Source organism: Mus caroli, chromosome 8 (genome assembly GCF_900094665.2).
Source record: "Mus caroli chromosome 8, CAROLI_EIJ_v1.1, whole genome shotgun sequence".
Classification (NCBI taxonomy): Eukaryota; Metazoa; Chordata; class Mammalia; order Rodentia; family Muridae; genus Mus; species Mus caroli.
In genome coordinates, this window is record NC_034577.1 from 114,237,124 (window position 1) to 114,256,241 (window position 19,118).

Here is a 19,118-nt window from a genome sequence, read left to right on the forward strand (position 1 = left end):
TCTTCTTCTTCTTCTTCTTCTTCTTCTTCTTCTTCTTCTTCTTCTTCTTCTTCTCCTTCTCCTTCTCCTTCTCCTTCTCCTTCTCCTTCTCCTTCTTCTCCTCCTCCTCCTCCTCCTCCTCCTCCTCTTCCTCCTCATCTTCTTCCTCCTCCTCCTCCTCCTTCTTTTTGTTTTTTGGGTATTTTTTGTTTTGTTTTGTTTTGTTTTTGAGACAGGGTTTCTCTATGTAGCCCTTGCTGTCCTGTAACTCACTGTGTAGACCAGACTGGCCTCGAACTAAAAAACTGCCTGCCTCTGCCTCCCAAGTGCTGGGATTAAAGGTGTGTGCCACCACTGCCCAGCAAGTGTCCCCTTTTCAATCAGCCCTTCAAGGTGGGCTTGTCTGGTTGTCTTGAATAGGATGTGTACAGAGCAGGGCTTACGGCAGGCTGGGCTGTGCCTGTTAAGCTGGGCCTTCAGGAAGGTAGTCAGAGGATTGCCTGGCAGGAAAGACAGCTCTGATGGCGGCTCAGCGTGGGAGAGATGGAAATAAGTGAGGATTGATTCCAAACAGTAGCTGCCTGATATTTGGGGTAAGGAAATGAGACCACTGCAGCCCTGAAGTGGTGCTGGGCTAATCTGGGCATGTGCAGGGCTGGCAGGGAAGTCAGAAGGAAGGAGCTTTGTCTCACGTCCCGAGGGTCTGGGAGAGCTGAGGTGGCAAGGAGCTGCTGTAAGCAGTTTGAGACATAGTTCTTAAGGGGATGGTCAGTAGGGATGGATGCAAAATAGATGATGAGCTGTCAGTCTGAGGCCTGCTGACCCCACAGTCAGCTCTGCCCTTTGAGGGCTATGAGGGACACACACACACACTGGGGAGGGGCTAGAACTCAGAACAGTAAGGCAGTTAGGGGTTGTGCTCATAGCAGGCTGTGAGCCCTGGAGGAGTATGGGATAGGGGAAGGATTCAGATCTGGCAGGAAGTGCCCCACCCCCCAGGGTGGGAGTAGTCAGTTGAAGCTGTGGAGAGTGACTTCAGAGGACAGCCAAAGTGAAGGTGAGTCTCACCATACTCTGTTTATGTTCCTAGAGTGAGTGAGCCTCTTATGTCTCCCCCCAGTGCCATAACCATTACTAAGTCCTGAAAGCCCACTTGCAAAGCTGTTGTCTCAAATACAATAAAAGATAGGATTCTTGTCCATCTTTCCTGGTTATTTCTGAGTGAGCCTTGAAACTATTTGAGTATAGGATTCACTAGGACTCTGTTTTTTGTTTAGCTTTTGTTTTTTAAAGCCAGGGCCTTAAATATTTGTATCTCTGGCTGGCCTGAACCTTTCTATGTAAAATAGGCTGTCTCTGCCTCCCAAGTTCTGACACTAAAGCTATGTGCTATCACACTTAGCCAGTGGACCCTGGATTTTTTTTCTTTTATCTCCTACTCATGTTTTATTTGAGGTTGGGTGCAGGAGAATGTACTGAGAGGTCACCCCGGTCTTACATGCTCATGTAGCCACACCACACTGCAGACACAGGCAGTATCTACTGACTGGAATGAGCCTGTTCTTCCAGCATAGTGTATTTTCTTTCAACAGACATGTTCTGTACCCCAAAAGAACAACTTGTGATTCTTCTTACCTGCATGTGGGTGGCGTGAATGTCATCTGGTCGGTCACTCTGTGCTGATAATTTAGAAGAATTGGGGACATGGGATCAGCACACACAGTCACACGAGCTGAATCCAGTAGCCACAGAGATGAAGGAACAGCGAGAGAAGCACCTCCTCCAAGGTTGAGCAGAGGTGCACAGAGCGCTCTGCTTTGCTGGGGGCCTGGGGGAGACAGGCCCAGGGGTCCAAGAGCACTGCAGATGGATAATTAGGGTTTGGATAGAGACACTTTGTTCTTGAGTCTGGCGTAGTTAAGAGCGTCAGTTCAGCCCTTGTGTGGGTGTTAGAATGGCTCGACATTTGGGGAAAGCCAGGTCAAACATCTAGGGTCAGTAAGGGAATCCTGAAAGTATGACTGCCCCGTGCTCATCTACCGGGCAGAGGGAGGCAAGGCAAACGGCGGCTGAGATACGTAACTGCCTCCTGGCTGGCGCCTGCACCAGTTCACCCTGAGCATGGCAGTGTGAAGACTTCTCTGCGGCCATAGGGCTGGCACCCATCACCAGTTGTTGGCTCAAGTCAAGTCCGGAAGAGCATTAGAACTTGCGCTCTCACCAGGCGTGGTGGCCACGCCTTTAATCTCAGCACTTGAGAGGCAGAGGCAGGCGGATTTCTGAGTTCGAGGCCAGCCTGGTCTACAGAGTGAGTTCCAGGCCAGCCAGGGCTACACAGAGAAACTGGAAACGGCGGCAGGGTGGTTCATTCAGGGGGATTTTGAATCCAAGGCCACTCTTGGGTTACACAAGCAGATTATTGTATCACAAAACAAAACAAAAACAGTGAAACCTGAGACTGGTGACCTAGATTGGCCTGTCTTCTGCAGGTGCCTGTCCCTGTGGGGAGTCGCGTGTGGCAGGGCAAAGGGTTACTTAGTGCAAAGCATTTCCCTCAGAAAAGGCATCTCCTGAGGTTAGGCTGTACCTGAGGAACAGAACTTGTTAGCCATGGAAGTCCAGTCTACCAAATGTCCTCTTTGGACCACTGTTGTCACGTAGTGTGCCAGTGCTGAGTGCTGACCTGTCACCCTCTCTCTGCCCACTCTCCTTTTGGCCCTCAGCGGCTGGCCCTGATGTATCGGATGCAGGTTGCAAACATCGACAAATTTGAAGAGAAGCTTCGAGCAGCCGAAGATGAACTGAACATTGAGAGCAAGGACAGGATTCCCGTGTCCTACAAGCGGACAGGATTCTTTGGGAAGTATGTTAGTTGTTCCTTGGACTTGACCTGACCCAGCTTGACTTTGCAGTGAGACACACTGACCAGATTACGTCTTGAGCTGCCCTCGCTGATGGTTGACTGTGTCCCCAGGGAAGTTTCTGGCAGTGTGAGAGTGCAGGGATGTGGAACTTGTACTGTCTTTAGCTGTTGGTGGGAGTTCTTAACTAAGCACACTAGGGATGCTGTTTTCTACAGAGGAAAACAGAACAGAAGGGATAGAAAGGCTGATAGTAAATAGAAATTCTTTCGGAGGCATCTTAACACTGTTTGGTATAGTGTGAGTCCACGAAACCTATAGGTGTTACTAAAGCAACAAAGATGGAATCCTGTGTCTAAAGCGAGTTTACTGTGGGTTTATGACCTGAGATGTGGCGATCCAGTATCTAGCAAGCATGCTTTTGAAAATGACTTCCTCTAATCTGCACAGCCCAGATGCTGAGACCTCCCACCCTGAGGCTGTCTGCTTTATTGTTAGGTGACAGGGAGGTACAGGGCAGGGCACAGTTCCAGGGCACAGTGGTCCTCCTCTTTATAGAACTTAATTCTGTCATGTCTTTTTTGTTTTTGGTTTACCAGTTGAAATGGCAAAATATGATCTGTTGGCCATAGGAGAACCTGCTTTGTTGGGCATTGTCACATAGCAGAATAGAATGTACATTCAACTAAACACTTGACAACCTGTGTGGAGAGGAAAGTCAGTCACAGTGGGACAGGGAAGCATGTCTGCTTTCTGCCTTGGCCTCAGACCCAGAGGTCCTGGTTGCTAAGGCTCTGATCCATCAGTTACCTGACAATGACTTCCAATCCCATAACTGCCTTTTCTTTTTACCCAGTGCCCTCTACGCCCTGGGGATGACAGCCGTGGGCTTGGCCATCCTGTGGTATGTTTTCAGACTGGCGGGGATGACCGGAAGGGAAGGCGGATTCAGTGCTTTTGTAAGTTGTGTGTTGGCGTAAGAGCTTGAATCCTTCCCGAGAGTCCATGGAAAGTCCCCAGGGTGCCTCAGACGCAGATCCTCCTATCTCTGCTTCCAGAGTAGTGGGATTAAAGCCGTGTGCCACTTCCAACTGGGGAAAATGAGCTTTTTACAGTGGCTAGATAGAAGCCGTGACCACCAGCTGTCTCTCGTGCTCGGCTGACTGGAGAGTGGGATAAGCAGTGTTACACTTTCTGACATGGGGGCCACTGAGCCCGCTCTGCATAGGGAGCTGTGTTCTGTGGCTCTGATGAGCTGGGAGGTGGGGCTGCCGTGACCACCAGCTGTCTCTCGTGCTCGGCTGACTGAGAGTGGGATAGCCAGTGTTACACTTTGTGACATGGGGGCCACTGAGCCCGCTCTGCATAGGGAACTGTGTCCTGTGTCTCTGATGAGCTGGGAGGTGGGGCTGGGTTGTTTTTTTTCTTCCTCTCTCTCTCCTTAGTTTCTCTTATTAGCCAATAAGAGAAACATTAAAATTTGCTTAAAGAGCCGGGTAGTGATGGTGCGTGCCTTTAATCCCAGCACTTGAGAGGCAGAGGCAGGCCTGGTCTACAGAGTGAGTTCCAGGATAGGCAGGGCTACACAGAGAAACCCTGTCTCGAAAAAACCAAAAAAAAAAAAAAAAAAGTTTTTTTTTGTTTTTTTTTTTTGCTTAAAGTATAGCCATTACATAGGAAAACTCCCTTCCTCCTCGGGCTGTATCTTAGAAAGTGTACTTTTCACCCCAGGGCTTCTCCATGTCTCAGGCCTGGGCTGGGGCTTAGGAGGTTCCTTCCCACCCGGGAGTGCCTGGGTTTTCACAGAGTGTAAGCATATTTCTGTCTCCGTAGCTAAGAATACTTTCCCTTCTTGGGTGGTGTTGGTAATTAACCCTGCTGCCTTGTACATGCTGGGTGGATGCTCTGCCACGGGGCTGTGCTCCTTACCCCACGAGAGGTTTGTGTTTTCCTTCTCTCTCCCTCTCTCTCAAGGCAAGATCTCACTATGCTGCCCTGGTGGCCTGGAACTCTGTATAGACCAGGCTAGAAGGAACTTAGAGAAGTCTACTTGCCTGCTAGGATTAAAGGCATGAGCCACCACGCCCGGCGAGAGTTTGTCTTTATTCATTTATCTTTTTGAAGTTTACTTTATGTGTGTGAGTGTTTTGCCTGCATGTATGGTTACCCCATGCATGCAGCGCCCACAGAGGCCAAAAGAGAGTGTCATATCTCCTGGAATTCATCTGGAAGACAAGCGTCTATGAGAAAACTGTCTCTATGTGGGTGCTAGTAAGTGACCTAGTTAGTAAGTGACCTAGTCTTCTGTAAGAAAACCAAGTGCCCTTAACCACTGACCCACCCATCTCTCCAGCTCGAATTTTATAAAAGAGAAATCGCTGCGTGACTTTCCTCCTAATATAAACAACACAAACCAAAGATTTCCCCTGTGTGTTTGAAGCTGTCTGTGATCTGCATCCTAACTGAGGGAGTAGGCTTGTAGGCTGGTCCTCCTGGACTGTGAGAGGAAGCGGTTGTACCCAGGATGGATGTAGGGGTTTGTGTCAGGTCAGGCAGGTAGCAGCTTCCCTGTTTGCTAGGGATGCAGAGCTTCGTTCCCTGACTCTTTCTGCACAGAATCAGCTTAAGATGGCACGTTTCACCATTGTGGACGGGAAGACAGGGAAAGGAGTCAGCTTCCAAGATGTAGCAGGAATGCATGAAGCCAAGCTGGAAGTCCGAGAATTTGTGGACTATCTGAAGGTGAGTGAGACTTGTACGTTCCGCCAGTGAGAGGTGAGTGCTGGTGACGTGTCTTCTCTCCAAGGAGGAAGGCTGTGGTGAGCAGACACTTTGACTGTGAGACTGGAATCCTATGGGTGGGATGGAATGGGCTAAGGGTGACTTTGTCCTCTCATGGGTACTGTAAGTATGTGTCTGTACCTGGGAAATCAACAGTGCCAGGATACAGCTGTCCGTCCATCAGAAGAGAAGAGTGTCAAGCCCACTTCAATTGGACCATCTTTTCTTTTGGAGCTGTGGCCATATGAAGCTTTTTGCTTTTTTCTGGACGCACTGAAACTATAGCTGGTTCATGACTATCATAGGCTACTCTTCATGTAAGTCACTTAAACATTCTCCGTTAAATGCTGAGTCCTTAGTGTCGCATGTCTATTCCTGCCTAGAGCCCAGAGCGTTTCCTTCAGCTCGGTGCCAAGGTTCCAAAGGGTGCCCTGTTGCTGGGGCCCCCTGGCTGTGGGAAGACGCTGTTGGCCAAGGCAGTAGCCACGGAGGCTCAGGTGCCCTTTTTAGCAATGGCTGGCCCAGAATTTGTGGAGGTGATTGGAGGTAGGTATGGGCTGAATGTGTGGGCAGGTTCGCTGGCCTAGTGCCTGGGATGGCTTTCCATATAGCCCTCCCTAACAAGAGGAGCTGAGTGGAACAGAGAAGGACAGACAGCCCAAGTTAAAATAAGCTTTGGGCCAGGCAGAGTAGTGGTGGCGCACGCCTTTAACCCAGCACTTGGGAGACAGAAACAAGCAGATCTCCAAGTTCAAGGCCAGCCTGGTTTACAGAGTGAGTTCCAGGACAGCCAGGGCTACACAGAAAAACCTGTCTTAAACCACAGAATAAGCGTTGGCCCACATCAACATGGTGGTTATATGCCTTGATTCCCCTTTCACTTGTGGCTTGGGTAACTAGGATGGCAAGATGCCGGCTACTTCTGGTTCATCTGAGAGAGTAGTCATTTAGATATAGTCAACTTTAGTGGAAGATTTTGCCTGGCTGTAACCCAAAAATAGGTTTTAATTTCCTTTATCTGTCTATCTTTTGACACTGTGTTCCCGCAGGCCTGGGAGCTGCCCGAGTGCGAAGCCTCTTCAAGGAGGCGCGAGCCAGGGCCCCTTGCATAGTGTACATTGATGAGATCGATGCTGTGGGAAAGAAGCGCTCCACCTCCATGTCTGGGTTCTCCAACACGGAAGAGGAGCAGACCCTCAACCAGCTCCTGGTTGAGATGGACGGTCAGTGCTCAGCATGCGCCACTGTGTACTGTGTGTGCACAGGAAGAGACTCTCACCCTCGTCAGAGGGACGGATCAGGTCACGGTTTCTCTTCTAGCTCCTAGGGCATCACTGGTAGGAGTATTATTTTTCCTCAGTCACTATTGTGTATTGCTGTCCACTCCTGCCTTCATGAGGACATTACACAGAGAATAATCTAGATGTTAAGATCTAATAGCAAGTCACCTTAAGAATTATCTATCAGCCGGGCGTGGTGGCGCACGCCTTTAATCCCAGCACTCGGGAGGCAGAGGCAGGCGGATTTCTGAGTTCGAGGCCAGCCTGGTCTACAAAGTGAGTGCCTGCTTGTGGACGTTGTACATCGTGGTGCGCACTAGGCTCCGCACCACGATGTACAACGTCCACAAGCAGAAAAAAAAAAAAAGAAAGTCTGCTTTGGGCTGGTGAGATGGCTCAGTGGGTAAGAGCACCCGACTGCTCTTCCAAAGGTCCAGAGTTCAAATCCCAGCAACCACATGGTGGCTCACAACCATCCGTAACGAGATCTGGCGCCCTCTTCTGGAGTGTCTGAAGACAGCTGCAGTGTACTTATATATAATAAATAAATAAATCTTAAAAAAAAAAAAAAAAAAAAAAAAGAAAGTCTGCTTAGCCAGGCAGTGGTGGCACACGCCTTTAATCCCAGCACTTGGGAGGCAGAGGCAGGTGAATTTCTGAGTTCAAGGCCAGCCTGGTCTACAGAGTAAGTTCCAGGACAGCCAGGGCTGCACAGAGAAACCCTGTCTTGAAAAACGAAAAAAGAAAGAAAGTCTGCTTAGCCCGATGGTGGTGGTGGTGCAGGCCTCTAAGCCCAGCACTAGGGAAGGAGAGGCAGGCAAATCTGAGTTTGATACCAGCCTGGTCTACAGAGTGAGTTCCAGGACAGCCAGGGTTAAATCAAACACATCAGAAACAAAACGGAACAAAACCCATCAGCCTTGGGAGCTGGAGGTGGCTCAGTGGCTAAGAGCACTTGTTGTCCTTACAGAGGGCCTGGGCTTGGTTTCCAGCATCTACACGATGGCTCACAAGCATCCATGACTCCAGTTCTGTGGCATCCGATGCCCTTGTAACCAGTGGGTCCCAGGCACACAGGAGACACACATGACATAATTGCAGGCAGAGCTTTCATGCACGTAAGATAAGTAAGGGTAAGGGATTCAGCTTCTCTCTCTTTTCCTTTTCTGTACTGGGAAGTAAATCCAAGGCTCACACGTGGTCAGCTCTGTCTTCATCTGCAGTGACGTTCAGTAGGCTGGTCTGCTCAGAAGGAAGCTGGGACTGAGTGTAGACAGCTGGCAGTGAGGCCTCCAGGCTGTGGTCCCTCAGTTTCTCTGTTGTGTGTCTCTCTGCCCTTGGAGGGGGCATTGAGCACAGTGTCGAGATTCTTGTATTTTAGAGGGGCCAAGTGAGACGCTCTGAAGGAGACCTCAGTGGTGTTGCTTTTCTTTGTAATGGAGAAGCCCAGTGGGAGAGATGGGAACTTTATCTTGAGCTATTTCTAGAAGACTCATTCCTTAAAAGATGTTTTTGAGAATTAGATTAATATGGTTTATTTGTGTGTGGAAAGGGGCACATGCCATGATGGGCATGTGGTCAGAAGGCCACTCTTAAGGAGTTGGGTCTCCCTTTAGTGTATGGGTCTTGGGGGTTAAACTCAAACCATCAGGCTTGGCCTAAGGGCATTTACCAGCTGAACCATCTCTCTCTCTCTCCTCTTTTCCTTCTCTCTCCTTTTCCCTCTTTCTCCCTCTCTTTCTCCCCCTCTCTCTCTCCCTCTCTCTCTCCCCCTCCCTCCCTCCATCCCTTTCTCTTTCCCTCTCTCTGTGTTTGATTTTATTTGTTGTGAACATTTTTGTAGTTAAAAATAAATTTGCCAATTATAACCTCATGGTTTTGTTTTTGTTTGTTTGTTTGTTTGCTAGTTTGGGGTTTTTTTGAGACATGGTATCTCTGTGTAGCCCTGGCTGTCCTGGGATTCATTCTGTAGACCAGAATGGCCTTGAACTCAGAGCTCCACCTGCCTGTGCCTTTGAGTGCTGGGATTGAAAGCATGAGCTACCATGCCCAGTTTATGGTTTTTCTTTTAGTTTTGAGACAAGGCCTCACTGTGTAACCCTAGCTGGCCTAGAACTTGATACACAGACCAGGCTGACCTACAACTCCCAGGGACTTGCCTGCCTCTGCCTCCTGAATGCTGGAGTTAAAAGGTGTTTACCAGCGCTGCCCAGACCTGGGATGCGTCCTTAAGGCCAGGTGAAGCATTAACATGGCGGCCTTCAAGGCAGTGCATACAAAACACCATGTCCTTCGAGGTGGACAGAGGTGGAGAGTGGGAGGACACGTGATGTCCTTCATACATCGGCACACACTTGCACACATGCACATGGGTAAGTGTATGCTACTCTCACACAACGCATAGAAGAGTTCACCTCCTAGCTCTTGTGTTATCAGATGGGCTGGTGCACATTATTTCATGAACTGTGAAGTTGCTACAGGTTTACCATAAGCAAGGGATGGGTCTGATAGCGATGAGGAAGCGGAGTGCATGGCTGAGAGGCCACGAGGAAGGGGGCAGGCTCGAGCTGTCCCATAGCCCTCCTAGTTTCTGTCCCTTTTGTTGTCCAGTTGTCTATCAGCATTTTGATTCAGAGCCCACAGGGCGGGCAAGCAACAGAGACCCCAACAGCTGCTTCGCATACCGCAGAAGTGCTCAGTGTCAGGTTTCCAGAGCATTAAATGCCTTGGAGACCTGGGTCAAGTCCCTGTGAAGAGCAGAGGGCTGCTGGAAACTCAGGGATCCTGAGGACCCAGCCCAGGGACCTGGCATGGAGGTCTTTCTTGTCTCAGCTACGGCTCTGTGATTAGTGCAGTGAAACTGAACATGTGTCCTTCGTCCCTCAGAACACTGGCCAGGCGTCCTTGGCGTGAAGGAGGCTCCAGTGAACCTTCTCCTGTGGCTCTTCCGCCCCCTGCCCCGAACCTCAAAGAGATATTTTATTTAAATAAGGGCTTCGATGGATTTCATAACGTTAATACTCAACCAGTTACACTGAAAATCTGCCAACAGGTTTGTTACCTTACACAGTTAAAGACAGGGCCACCTTTCTCAAGAGTCTTGAGTCCGCTAGAAAGCAGAACGTTTTCTGAGCTGGATTTCTCTGAACTACTATAAAAATAGCTGTTTGTCCCCAAGAGTTGGCTGAGGAACCCTTTGCTTGTCACGTTGGCCCAGCACTAACAAGTCTCTTTGTGCGCTCACAGCTGTGTATGCTGGCTCCTTCAGACGCCCTGAAACTAGTCTTTGTCGTCTCCGCAGGAAGAGCAGTTTCTGTTCTTTGGCGTGCGGAGGATGGAGTTGAGGGGACGTTGTGCTGCCCGTGGGAAACTCACCAAGGGGCTGAGAGACCTAGTCATGGAGGCCCCAGCCCAGCACAGGCTGTAAGCTTATATAAGCGAGCCTCAGGCCAGCACCTCTTTCCCTCTGCTTACCACGAGGTCACCTGGCCACAGGTGCCTTGGAGAAAGGGCTTTAACATGCTCTGGTCTGTTGTCACATGTGCAAAGGTTTATGTTTTAGAAACAAACAGTGTAAACGTTGATTTCATATGAGAGTCATTACAAAATCCTAGCAGGGCCGGGCATGGTGGCGCACACCTTTAATCCCAGTACTTGGGAGACAGAGGCAGGTGGAACGCTGAGTTTGAGGCCAGCCTGGTCAACATAGCAAGTTCCAGGCTAGCCAGAGTTACATCATGAAACCCTGTTTCAAGATGGAGGGTGGGGGGTGCGATCGGGGGTGGGGCATGAAGAAAATCCTAACAGGACTTGGTGACTGGCTCAGTGTAGAGTTCTTGCCTTGTGTGCACGAGATCCTGGGTTGTATCAAAAGTTGAAAGGAAGAAAGGCTGGAGAGATGGCTCAGCAGCTAAGAACACTTGTAGCCAGTCGTGGTGGTGCATGTCTTTAATTTCAGCACTCAAGGGATCTGTGTGAATTCAAGGGGAGCCCCATCATGGCTTTTATTGCATCTAGGCAGCATCTTCATGGTAGCACTGAGCATATTTTGCATGGCTGTGCCCTGGAAGGATACATTTCCTCGTAACTGTGAGACACAGCCTAGGACTCAGCTGTTGTTGTACCCTGCCAGCAAAGAGTCCTCTGACCTGTGAGACTGCAAGCACCCTTAAGTGGGGTCACTATGGGCCAAGGCCTGGGTGATGCCAGGCTTGAAGCTTACTGACAGATAGCAACACTGGCCTGGCTAAGAGCCATGTTCACATGTAGCCACAGCTAATGGGCATTCCCCCACCCCAGACTAAGGTTAAACGTGAGCACCCGAGTGAGCCTCCACTCTGTGTGGGGACGGCTCTTTATTGCTGCTATGTGTTAATAAATGTTCTGTTCCTCCATGTCGACGTTGTCAGGGTATGGCCAGCTTCTCTTTACTACTGGGATCCATTCCCCATGTCTGTGTTGCTGCATTTCCTAACCACCCACCTCTTGGGTATATTCTGCATCCATCCACCACACAAACCTTTCAGCCAGCTTAGATGGCTTGAGAGCTTTGGGGGATTCTTCTGCCTCCACTCCCTGACTTCCCACGGCAGTACTGGGATTAGAGAGCTTGGGTTGTGCATCTGGCTCTTGCAGGAGTTCTGAGAATTCAAGCTCAGGCCTCAGGCTTGCAAAAGCAAGTGTGGGTGTTTGTCCCCCCTAAGTGAGCTCTCTCCAGCCCCAGTCTTATCTCTTTTGTTTAGTTTTATTTACTTGTTTGGTTTTTTGTTTGTTTGTGGGGCAAGGTCTCACTGTGTAGCCTTGCCTGGCCTGGAACTCAGAGGTCCACCTGCCTCTGCCTCTAAAATGCAGGTTGAAGGTGTGCATCATGATGCCTGGCTCATGTGTCTGAGACACGGTCTCATATAGTCTAGGCTGGCTTTGAACCACTTATGTAACTCAGGATGATTTTGAACTTCTGGTCCTCTTACGTCACCCTCTAAGTGATGGGGGTGCAAATGTGTGCTGTCATACCTGGCTCCTTTGTTTATGTTTTATTTTGAGACAAACTGACTGGTTGCCCAGGATGGCCTTGAACTTGCCATCCTCCTGCATCAGCCTTCTATATATCTGCACTTCTATATATCTGGTGCACTTTTGTATGTTGTCAGTATGTTCCTATATTATTGTGTATGTTATTCTGTATTTCAGAATTGTAAGGCATCTGGACAGAAGGCAGTGAGAAAGCATGAGTTGCTGGGTGTGGTAGAGCATGTCTGTAATCCCAGTTCTCAGGTGCAAGGGCAGGCAGATCTCTCTTGAGTTGAAGGCCAGTTTCATCTATTCAGCAAGTTTCAGGCCATCCAGAGCTACTGAGAATGTGTCTCATTAAAACAAGAAAAAGAAGCCTGAGCTGAAACCAGGCAGGTCTTCAGCCAGGGTGTTTGGTGTGCATCTCTTAGCCGCCACACTCTGTGAAGCGTCTCGGCTCCTGCTGTCTGTGTCATCACCCTACCAAAGGCTCGGGTGTCCAGAGGGACCTTGGGCCATGGCAGAAGGACACGTCTGGTGGCTCTTTCAGTCTAAACTCATTTTTAAAAAGTCAACATTGTCTTTAGTTGTCTGCTTGGCTTTGGGAAGGTGACCCTCTGCCTTACTCTGTCCTTGAGGCTCAGTGGATTATTGTCGTTGTCATGGTTTGTCAAGTTTGAAATGTGAAAGGGAGACTATGACTGCCCTCTTTCTATCCCTCCCTCCCTCCCTTCTTCCTTCCTATCTTTAGTTGAGAGTCTCATGCATTCGAGGCTAGTCTTGAACTCCGTGTGCGCCTGAGGATTACCTTGAACTTCAGCTCATGCTGCCTCCAGAGTGCCAGTGTTACAGGTGTGCACCACCCACCACGCCTGGTTTGTGCCGTGCAATGACTGAAGTGAGGGCTTCCGGCATGGTAGACATTCCTCCAACTGACTACATTCTTAACCTTCTGGGTTTGGAGGTTGTCTGTCTGTCTGTCTGTCTGTCTATTTGTTTGTTTGTTTGTTTGTTTGTTTTTGAGAGGGGAAGGGTCTTGGCTGTCCTGGAACTTGCCATACAGTATAGACCAGGCTGGCCTAGAACTCACAGAGCTCCTGCTGCCTCTGCTTCCCAGGAGCTGGGAGTAAAGATGGTGTGTGCCACCACGCCTGGCTCAAAACTTTGTGTGGCTGTTGGGTTTGTTGTTTTGTGGTTTTTGTTTTCTTCCTCAGTCATCTAGTCCAGGATCTGGGTGGTTCCTGAGCCACTGTTTATGTATGAGTATCTTGCCTGTGGGTTTATATGTGTGCACTACATGTGTGCCTAGTGCCCATGGATGTCAACAGAAGGCATCACATCCCCTGGAACTAGGGTTAAAGATGGTTGTGAGCCTCCTGATGTGTGTGCTGGGACCCAAACCTGGCTCTTCTGCAAGAGGAGCACTGTTTTTAATCCGAGTCCTCTCTCCAGCCCCATTTTCAACATTTTAGATAAAAAACATCACACCTAAACCCAGACATTCAAGTGTTAGATACCACACAGGAAAGATGGCTGCCGCTCAGCAATAACCATAGCTCCTTGGGAAGAACATTTACTATTCCCTTCTAGGAGACTTTGGGCAGTTCTGCCTCCACATATGGCCAAGGGAAAGTGCTGTTGTTAGAAAACAAACAACTTTACAGTTTTGGCGTGACTTTGATTGGAAGCCGTTGTGAAAGTGTCTCCACCTCTTCGGTCTGTCCAGACGGAGTGTGGTGTCTTTTTCCCTGGGCCTTTACTCCCCCCCACCCCCCACCCCCACTGTGTCCTGAAGGTGGTAGTCACTAGGAAAAGCCATTGTCGAATTCCGCACTCCAAAGGCCACTGTATCTGCTCTGTTCTCTCAGGAATGGGCACCACAGACCATGTCATCGTCTTGGCATCCACCAATCGAGCTGACGTTCTGGACAATGCTCTGATGAGGCCTGGGCGGCTCGACAGGCATGTCTTCATTGATCTTCCCACGCTCCAGGTCAGAACTGCTGGGATGGATGGGGCAGGAGGTTTCCGTGGCCTGGGCCACACCTTTCCTCCCCTGCTTGGGACAGCAAGCTCTGCTGTTACAGCTGTCCTGGTTCTTTACTCTAGGACCTAGGCTGGCTGTGACACTGTTATGCCCCTCGGGGCCCAAGTGTCTACGCCCTTCTGGCTGCCATTATGCCCAGTGTCCTTTTGGAGTTGGGTTTGTTTGCTTTGATTGTGAGACAGAGTCTTTCTGTGTACCCCAGGCTGGCCTTGAACTTAAGATCCTCCAGCTTCAGCCTCTTGAATGCTGGGATTCCAGGGCCCTGAGGGTGTGGCTTGCTTGGTACCTACTCATTGTTCTTTCCTAGTTTCACAGTGTGCTAAGTTTTGCCTAGTATGTTCTATCTTCATCTTTGAATATTTGCAGTTGACTGCACTGGTCTAGTTGAGGAGGGTTTTTTTGTTTTTGTTTTTGTTTTGTTTGTTTGTTTGTTTGTTGAAACAGGGTTTCTCTGTTTAGCCTTGGCTATCCAGAGATCCACCTACCTCTGCCTCCCAAATGCTAGGATCAAAGGCATGTGCTACCACTGCCCAGCTTAAGTTGAATTTCATAATAAATTCTTTCAAATCAAGATGAGGCATCTCCAGCCTGGTCTACAAAATGAGTTCCAGGACAGCCAGAGCTCTACAGAGAAACCCTGTTTTGAAAAATAAAAAAGATGAGACATCTCCTCCTTTCATCTTGAAAACTTTGTGGGAAACCTTGGGATTTTCATCCCTCCCTTAGATTGAATTATTCATTTTTATGTGTAGAAGAGTTTGCCTGTGTGTGTGCCTAGTGCAAGTGTCAGAAGAAGATCCCCTGCAGTTGGGGTGAGAATTGGTTGTGAACCACCGTCTGCAGCAGAGGAACCAAGCTGGGGTCTTCTGAGTGACTCTCCAGCCTCTGACCAGCTTGCCTCTCGTAACTACACCTGACTTTGTCCTGGAAGTGTGTTGGCTGATGAAAGCCCTGGGAACCCGGATTTTCTGGCTGATAACCTCTTCCTTACAAGCTTCTGTTTGCTCCGAGGTTTAAGAGCCTTCATTACCATCTTGAGAGCAGGGATTGAAGGTGTAGGTAGAGGGTCCGTGTGCCACTGGACAGAGGTGTATGGGGCAGCCCCAGAATTTGCCACTCAACAAGAGCAAAGCTGCACTGTCTCCTGACAGTGTCAGACAGTTTGCGTCAGGATCCCGAGTGCGTGACTGGAGAGGTGACATCTTCACCATGCGTGGCATGCTCTCTTGCATTCTATTCGCTTATTCTCTCTTCACCTTTAAATCGCTGCTTGGAGCTCTCTAAATCGGTTTCCAGATCATGGGTAACAACTGAGAATATCAACCCTGGTGAAGCCAGTGTCGTCGTCATGGATGGCAAGGCTCACACAGAGCTCGTAGGAGGTGGGAGCTGTCCTGTAAGGCACGTCTGCGTTCAACTCTGTCTTCCCGTTTGTGGCAGGAGAGGCGGGAGATTTTCGAGCAGCACCTGAAAGGCCTGAAGTTGACTCAGCCCAGCAGTTTTTACTCCCAGCGGCTGGCAGAGCTGACACCTGGATTCAGTGGTATGACGTCCACCTTAGGACACATGTTAGTGAGGGAGAGCCTCTGTCTCCCTGTGCTGTCCCTGTCCTGAGGCCAAGTCAGTGCAGGCCTGGGTGAGATGGAGTGTGAATGCAGGCAGCAGAGGGACAGAAAAGAGGGGCCGTCCTCCTCTTGGATGGCGGAAGCCGCGGCTCACAGACTCCTCAGGCAACAGCTGTGATGTCGCCATCATGGCAGGCCTAGAGCCTCTGTCATCAGAGCCTTGTAAGACAGTCTGTGTTCTCTGTGTAGCGTTTACAGAGAACATCTTCCAGTTCAGACTGACCCACCAGGCTGCCCCCTAACCCCCCCAGCCCCCCACCCCCGCAGTCCCTAGGTGATTTCCAGTTAGAAGTCACAATCAGGCTTCCTTTCGTTATAGCCTTATTTTAAAGGTTAATGTGCATTTAAAATTCCCCTTAAAGCCAGGCTGGTGGCTGTGCCTTAATCATAAGCACTTGAGAGGCTGAGGCATAAGGACTGCTGTGAGTTTGAGGGCCGCCTAGGCTATAGCGTGAGACCCTGTCTCTAAAGTAAAACAAAAGCCCTCTCACACCACCGGTCCTTTGTGATTACCCTTCAGTCGTTAGTGGGCTCTGTGGACTCGAGAGCCCTCCATGCCTGCCCTATGGTACATGCATGCGCTGTTAGGTGAAGCATGCTGGGAAGGACTGCGAGGTCCAGAGACGTTGCTGGGCTGGAGCTGCTTCTGCGAGAGCTTCAGGGGGCAGTGCTGCCCGCCTGCCCGCCCTCCCACACGCCTGCCTGCCGTCTGCTCTCTGCTCTGCTTGCTGCAGGGCACCCGCAGCTTCCCTCAACTCCTCCCCCCACTTCTTTCCTTCTGTTCTCCCTCCTTTCTCCTTTCCTTTTTGTCCTTTTGTTTGCTATTTGGAGACAGAGCCCTTTGTGTGGACTCTGCTTGCTGAGAACATGTAGTCAGTCCTCTTGCCTCAGCCTCCCCAGTAATGGCGTCCTAGGCCTCTGCCTCCTCTTCTGACTCACGTCCTTTTTGTTGTTCTTATTAAAAGCTGAGTCTCCCTCCTCCCTTCTCTCTCCTTTTCCTAATGCTGACAGGGCAGAGCCAACAGCACTCCCCATCCCTGCCTGTGGTTTGTGTTGACAGGCGCCGACATCGCCAACATCTGCAACGAGGCCGCGCTGCACGCTGCACGCGAGGGGCACACGGCCGTGCACACATTCAACTTTGAGTATGCTGTGGAGCGCGTCATTGCTGGTATGAAGGCCACACACACCCTTCGTTAGGGCTCAGAGGTCATCTCTGCCAGTCAGGTTAGGGGTGGGAAGGTGAGACTAGACCCAGACTCTGATGTTTTGGATTAATGAAATATTCTAATGAGGTAAGTAGCAAGGGAATTGTCACCGTCCCTCTATTTGAGGTAGTGGAAACTTACCTAAGAACATACCTGCTCCTCAGGCAACTCTAAAAACATGTCAAGGCCAGGATATGCCAGCACATGCTTTTGTAATGCCATCATTTGGGAGGTGGAAGATCAGGAGTTCAAAAGTCATCTATGTGTACATACTGAGTACCAGGCCAGCCTGGAGTAAAAAAGGCAGGCATGGTACACACTCCTTTAATCCCAGCACTCGGGAAGCAGAGGCAGGAGGATCTCTGTGAGTTTCATAATGTCCAGTGAATGAGGTTGCTTTGTGTTGGTGCTTACCCAAAAGCTTTGCTTTGCTTTTTTGAGACAGGGTCTCTGTGTAGCCCTGGTTGGCCTGGAACTTGCTGTGTAGACCATGATGGCCTTAAACTCACAAAGGCCCTCCTACCTCTGTCTTCTGAGTGCTGGGATTAAAGTAGTATGTCACCTTGCCTGAACAAAACCGTCTTTTAGTAAGAAACAGGCAGCCTCAATTCTTAACTCTGCTGACAGACGTGAAGAGATCAGTAGTAACAGCAGCTGTCTGCCCCTCCCTCAGAAACTTGCTGCTTCCAGGGTTCCAGCCTTGGAAACCTTGTGACATGTGTCCTAAACATTAAATCAGGGTCAGGTCTGGTTGCACTTGATGGCCTGGGCTGCATAGGTAGACCCTGTGTTACAAACCAACAGCAGCAGCAACAGCACAAGATGCACAGAATGGGAACTAATTTTGGGCCAAGTGGTAGTGGTGCACACCTTTAATTCCAACACTCAGTAAGCAGATGCAGGCGGATTTCTATGAGTTCAAAGCCAGCCTGGTCTGCAGAGTGAGTTTCAGGACAGCCAGGACTACACAGAGAAACCCTGTCTAAAAATCACCCCCACCACTCCAACCCCAGAAAAAAAAAAAAGAAGGTTGGAGTGGTGAGTGAGCAGACGAGCAGGGGGGTTTAAGCAGACTTGCCCCTGAGGTGGGAGCAGTAACAGAAGCAGAGCATGGCAGCAGAGGGACCTCTCCTCATCCTGTCAGTGACAAAGGCAGTGCCACTCGTGGGGTGGGTGGGGCTCACTGAAGTTGAAGACTTCCTAAAGAACTATTAGTGATGGTTCCAGAGAAATAGGTCAGCCTCCACTCCATTCTTCGCTCTAGTTCCCTTATATTTGAGTGTTGAGTGGTGCCAGGGTGAGAATGTAGCTACAGAAGTGCCAAGCCAGAGCACCTGGAAGGTGCGCCCAGCCTGCTGTTTCCTTGGCTTCTCTCAGGCGCTGCTAAGAAGAGTAATGTCCTCTCCAAGGAGGAGCAGAGAGTGGTCGCCTTCCATGAGTCTGGCCATGCCTTGGTTGGTTGGCTGCTGGAGCACACAGAGGCTGTGATGAAGGTAGGTTGTGGTGAACAGCAGGCCTGAGCTCCACAGCCCTACCCGTCTGGTTTGGGAATACCACGTGCGTTTGTACTGTGTGAGAGAAAATGTGACCACCAACTTAGCATGAATGGCTGTGGTGGTCCCTCGCAAGAACTAGATGCAGAGCTAGGAGTAGGTCCTACGCCACTGCCTCAGCTAGCAGGCCTGAGAGGAGATTGTCCCACGTCCAAGGCCTCTGTCCTTGCTCATTTGGGCCTCATGGTGGAGAGCTGAACTTGCTTCTCTCAGAGCAGAGAGGCAAGTGGTTGTTTTAGATAGTCTCCCGAAATGATTTGGACTGCACACACCCTGCGCAGTTCAGGATTATGGGATAAGAGAGGCATCTGGCTTCCTGCTAGGGAGGCCTAAGTATCTCTGGCAAGTAGCAGGGGCTTTGTGGCACTGCTGTTCCCACCCCAGCGGTTCAGTATGAGACAGTGTAGCAGACAGCCAACACCTTTGCTCAGTTCCCTGCTGTTTACAGAGCTAAGAGCAAGGCCATGTTGGTTGGTGTCTGTCTGTTTAAAGTAGACTGAATGGAACAGTCCCTTTGTGTGTCCCTGGGATAGCCCTCCCATGGCATAGTTAGCAGTCTCTCATCTTGGGACCAGTCCCAGCATGAGGCATGTTGGGCAGTAATGAACTCTGTGGCAAAGTAAATAACGTCTCAAAAAAAAAAAAAAATCCAAATAAATACCATACTCAAGAGTTCATTTTAGCCAGGCAGTGGTGGCACATGCCTTTAATCCCAGCACTTGGGAGGCAGAGGCAGGCAGATTCCCAAGTTCGAGGCCAGCCTGGTCTACAGAG

The 19,118-nt window shown here is 49.9% G+C and overlaps 1 protein-coding gene across 1 annotated transcript in view; it reads left to right on the forward strand.

Moving 5' to 3' along the window:
- Nucleotides 1–19,118, forward strand: part of Spg7 (SPG7 matrix AAA peptidase subunit, paraplegin) — a 44,818-nt gene that overhangs the window by 20,220 nt on the left and 5,480 nt on the right. The window contains exons 4-12 of the mRNA XM_029480259.1: nt 2,656–2,842; nt 3,697–3,799; nt 5,457–5,582; nt 6,005–6,167; nt 6,671–6,844; nt 13,780–13,904; nt 15,399–15,501; nt 16,644–16,754; nt 18,169–18,284. Coding sequence (XP_029336119.1) covers nt 2,656–2,842; nt 3,697–3,799; nt 5,457–5,582; nt 6,005–6,167; nt 6,671–6,844; nt 13,780–13,904; nt 15,399–15,501; nt 16,644–16,754; nt 18,169–18,284 — 1,208 coding nt within the window. The remainder of the gene's footprint in view (nt 1–2,655; nt 2,843–3,696; nt 3,800–5,456; nt 5,583–6,004; nt 6,168–6,670; nt 6,845–13,779; nt 13,905–15,398; nt 15,502–16,643; nt 16,755–18,168; nt 18,285–19,118) is intronic.